This window comes from Salmo trutta, chromosome 6 (assembly GCF_901001165.1).
Source record: "Salmo trutta chromosome 6, fSalTru1.1, whole genome shotgun sequence".
NCBI lineage: Eukaryota > Metazoa > Chordata > Actinopteri > Salmoniformes > Salmonidae > Salmo > Salmo trutta.
Window position 1 is genome coordinate 51,532,152 of NC_042962.1, and position 4,499 is coordinate 51,536,650.

At 44.5% G+C, this 4,499-nt stretch overlaps 2 protein-coding genes across 2 annotated transcripts in view; both read left to right on the top strand.

Moving 5' to 3' along the window:
• The first annotated feature begins 288 nt into the window (after nt 1-288).
• On the top strand, nt 289-2,340 carry LOC115195152 (neutral cholesterol ester hydrolase 1-like). Its single transcript, XM_029754954.1, has 6 exons — nt 289-312; nt 489-732; nt 1,032-1,101; nt 1,388-1,559; nt 1,631-1,770; nt 1,872-2,340. The coding sequence occupies exons 1-6, from the start codon at nt 304-306 to the stop codon at nt 2,338-2,340; spliced, it is 1,104 nt and encodes a 367-aa protein (XP_029610814.1). The 5' UTR covers nt 289-303.
• Nucleotides 2,341-4,045: 1,705 nt separating this feature from the next.
• Nucleotides 4,046-4,499, top strand: part of LOC115196213 (neutral cholesterol ester hydrolase 1) — a 5,121-nt gene continuing 4,667 nt past the window's right edge. The window contains exon 1 of the mRNA XM_029756839.1: nt 4,046-4,494. Coding sequence (XP_029612699.1) covers nt 4,354-4,494 — 141 coding nt within the window. The 5' untranslated portion in view covers nt 4,046-4,353. The remainder of the gene's footprint in view (nt 4,495-4,499) is intronic.

Below are 4,499 nucleotides of genomic sequence, written 5' to 3' on the forward strand. Positions count from 1 at the left end.
GAGTTCTCCCTTTGCCAAGCCAAAGAGCTCAAACTGACTTTGATGCTGGTGAGCTGGTGGTTTGAGTGGAAAAACAAAGAGGGAAACATGGAGAAGTTCCCTGTACATTTGACAGTATAAGAAAATGTGTGTGGCACACTGCATACTCTACTGGAGGACTTCTCCAAAGGGTTGAAAGAGAAGTTGGTGAAACACGTGTACAACATTCGACACCAATACTCCAAACTGAGAGAATTAAAAGAGAAGATCTGTGCTGACTTGCAAACTTCTATGGTGGTCATTGCCAAGGGTGTGACATTGACCATGGAGTTGGTAGGACAGAACAAACACTCACTCTCAAGTCAAAGCCCTAGCTCCTAGAACAGGGTTAGCATGCTAATCTACCAGGGATACTCCAGCTCTCTGACCTCATTCAAATGTCTCTCTCCCTCTCCATCTCTCCCCCTATCTCTCTGTCCTTCTCTCCCCCCCCCCCCCCTCGCCTCCAGGGTGACCTGTGCCAGTGTCTGGGTCTCAGTCACCACATCACAGTGATTCGGGGGCCCACATTGGGTCTGGGGTCCCCGGGGGAGATGGCGGGAGGACAGGGAGGCAGGGTGAGGGTGAGTGACGTGGACTTTGACAGAGTCCCGGTGCGCGTGTACGAGCCCCCCGCCGCAGGGGGAGGAGAGGGGGGTCTGAGGAGGGCTGTGATGTTCTACCATGGAGGAGGATGGGCCCTGGGGACCACCAGTAAGTGTGTGTGTGTGTGTGTGTGTGTGTGTGTGTGTGTGTGTGTGTGTGTGTGTGTGTGTGTTTACCAGCATTAACACATCTAGTTCATGATGTAACCCTAATGTAACAACCTTTGGTTTCTCACTGTCTTCTTCTCTCTTTCTCTCCTTCTCTACTCCCCCACCTCTCTCTCCTTCTCTACTCCCCCATCTCTCTCTTTCTCTCCTCCTCATCTCTCTCTTTCTCTACTCCCCCATCTCTCTCTCCTTCTCTACTCCCCCACCTCTCTCTTCCCCCTCTCCCTGTCTTCCTCTCAGAGATGGGAAGCTATGATGTCTTGTGTAGGCAGATGTCTGATGAGCTGAATGCAGTGGTTGTGTCTGTTGAGTAAGTGTTTCTCCTCTTTTCACACTATATTAGCTTCAGTTCTACACACACACACACACACACACACACACACACACACACACACACACACACACACACACACACACACACTCAACATGAAAGTCTTGGGTTCTTATAACGCTATAGTAACAAGTTAAGGTTTGGACAGAACTGTTAACAAGGATTAAAAAGTGTTTTTTGTCAATTTTACCATAAGTGTGTGTGTGTGTGTGTGTGTGTGTGTGTGTGTGTGTGTGTGTGTGTGTGTGTGTGTGTGTGTGTGTAGGTACCGTCTGGCTCCAGAAGTGCATTTCCCTGTGCAGTATGAGGACTGTCTGGCTGCGGCCAAGCACTTCTTGGAGCCGGGCATTCTGGGAAAGTTGTCTGTGGATCCACAGCGCGTGGCTGTGTCAGGCGACAGCGCTGGAGGAAATCTCGCTGCAGCCGTCGCACAGCAGGTACACACAAACACGCACACACACACACACGTGTCTACAGAGACACTAACACACTCTCCCTCTCTTCACAGATCTCGGTAGATGACAGTGTGAGTGTGAAGTTCAGTGTTCAGGCGTTAATCTACCCAGTCCTCCAGGGTCTAGACCTCAACACTCCATCCCACCAACAGAACCACAACATACCCATGCTACACCGCTCTATGATGGCCAGGTACACACACGTACATGTTCACACACCCAGCCGCACATCTGCATGCGCTCACAGTCACATACACACCTGTGTTAGTAACTCTTCTCTCTCTTTCTCTGTAGGTTCTGGCTGCTCTACCTGGGGGTTGATACCTCTCTCCATCCCCTCCTCTTGTCCCCCTCCTTACTCCATCATCCCTCCATCCCTCCCTCCGTCCGCTCCCATCTCAACTGGACCACCCTTCTGCCGGCCAAACACATTAAGCATTACAAGCCTGTTGGCATGGAGACAGGGTCACAGGAGGTCACAGGGCAGGAGGGTGATCTTCTCCCGGGTTTGCTGGATGTCCGAGCGGCGCCGCTGCTGGCGGAGCAGGGGGTTCTGGGTAGAACGCCGCGAGCCTACATCCTAACGTGTGAGTACGATGTTCTCAGAGACGATGGGTTGATGTACGCGGGCGTCGCTGTTTCCAGCCATCACTATGACGACGGTTTCCACGGCGCCTTTAGTTTTGCGCACTCGCCGTTTTACTTCGATGTGGGGAAAAGAATGATCAGAGGATACATGGACTGGCTGCAGGAAAACCTCTAGTGTGTGTGTGTGTGTGTGTGTGTGTCTATGCAGCTGCAAACCCAAAGCCATCTTGCAGTCAGAATTTCAGACCAATGTCCAGGTTAGACAAGCAGATGTTTTTAAGGCTTTTAAACTGGGTTCAACCTGATTGTTGACCTGGGTTAGAATGTCTCTATTACTGGGTTAGACTGGATCAAACTGGGTTGGACTGGTGTTTTAAACTGTGTTAGAATGTAAGAATATAACACAGACACTGAGTGCAAACAGCTACCTGATTGTAGCTGTTTGCACTCTGGTGTGTGTGTGTGTGTGTCACAATACGTTTGGTCCAGTTAAACCCACACACACGTCCTCCTATCCCAGCTCTGCTCACCTGACCTGAACAATACATATGCTGCATTTTAAACGTGCAGTCTGTTATCTGTCTGTCACACTAATACACTAAAATAAACTTCCATCTAAGCCAATCAATGTGCAGTGTTAGAACGTAGTAATCTGATGACTCCATAAGAGTTCTATTTCTAGAATAGATTGGGTTAAATTATGCCATGTGCACAACTGGGTTATACATCAATGCATTCTATATAGAATTGTGCCTAGATGGAAAAACAATTTCAACTGAAAAGGTAGGGTCATACAACACGATCCCTGGTGCTGTAAAAAGCAATAAATCTTGAAAATGAAGTATGTTCTTTAGACGGGGTATTGAGTGAGGACTTTTCAACCCACAACACAGAGCTTGATTGTTTTCCACTGAACAGAATGATCTCAGTTGTCCCCAGTAACTGCTGCTGGGTGTCAGTACTTTATGTACAATTATGATTGTAATGGTTGATAGATGTTTACCCCTCCAATAAATACTGATCAGTTTGAGTGTTTCCCTTGTTTTATACTGTAAGCCTACAGTGTTACACAAACGCACAGCCAGTGCAATATAGACACTGAGTTAAAAAATTATTTCAACATATGAGTGACACATGTATAAGTAAAAAATACTTTAAAGTACTAGTTTCTTTTAGGTATCTATACTTTACTAAACATATTTTTGCCTACTTTAACTTCACTACATTCCTAAAGAAAATAATCTACCTTTTACGCCATACATTTTTCCTGACACCCAAAAGTACAGTAACAGTTGGTAGTATTCATGAAAGTCATATGGGTGAAAGCTATTGAAGTTTGAAGGAAGTGTTTTTAATTGAAAGTCCATTCAATATCATAGAAAATAGCCATAGTCAGAAAATATTTAAGTATTTGCTGTAGATTGTACAGACAAGGTCCCTGAATAAATAACAGGTGTTTTTTTTATCAAACTCCTTAGGGGTGGAAGTTGTTTAAGTTTTAAGCAAGTCTTTTTATTTATTATTTTACATTTAGTGATATTACATTTATAGAAAATAGCCCAAGTCAAAAACTACAAAAGTAATTGCCTTATATTGTATTGATGAGGTCCTTGAACCAATAAAATGTGTTTCAAGTGATATGGGGTGGAAGCTATTGAAGTTAAAAACGTATTTTTTTCATACATGAAAATGTATTAATTGAAAACAGCCAAAGTAAAAAAAAAAAAAAAATACAAAAGTCATTGCCATAGATTGGACGGGCGAGGTCCCTGAACCAAAGTTGGTTGTATTCATCTAGTCCTCTTGGGTGGAAGTATTTACGTGGTTAAGAAACTATTGACATGTTTCATTAACATGCAAAAGTAGGCGTTGCAGTTTTAAGACGTTACCGCTGAGCAGAGGAGTTCAACGTTTTTACATTTCGACTCCAAAAAGAAAATACGACACCGATTTGCAAAAACAAGGCGTGTAACCTGTTCACTATCGTCAGCGTATTCAGAATATGTAATTTCTATAATTATTGCATGTTCCGTTTTACAGGTATAAACGAGCAAAATTCCGAATCTTTAATATAAAAGCTAACTAACCACATTGGACTTTGGCAGTGTTGTCACACTGACTGCACTATGTTCCCTGTGATTTACGTGTTCATGTTGGGGAGATAGCTAGTAATACTGGTGTTACAAAGATGAAGTTGTCTTCTGTTGTCGTAACATTGATATTAACGGTGGGTGTTCCTTATTACATCTATACACCGTTACCTGCTGCCATCGAGGAGCCTTTGAAACTGATGCTGTTGGACGCCTTTTTCCGTGCTATGCTGCAAGTGGTAAG

What these genes read in the sequence shown, in the direction of transcription:
- LOC115195152 (XM_029754954.1), top strand. An exon ending in ATGGGCCCTGGGGACCACCA is followed by an intron (nt 733 to 1,031) that starts GTAAGTGTGTGT and finishes TCTTCCTCTCAG; the next exon opens with AGATGGGAAGCTATGATGTC. An exon ending in CTGCAGCCGTCGCACAGCAG is followed by an intron (nt 1,560 to 1,630) that starts GTACACACAAAC and finishes CTCTCTTCACAG; the next exon opens with ATCTCGGTAGATGACAGTGT.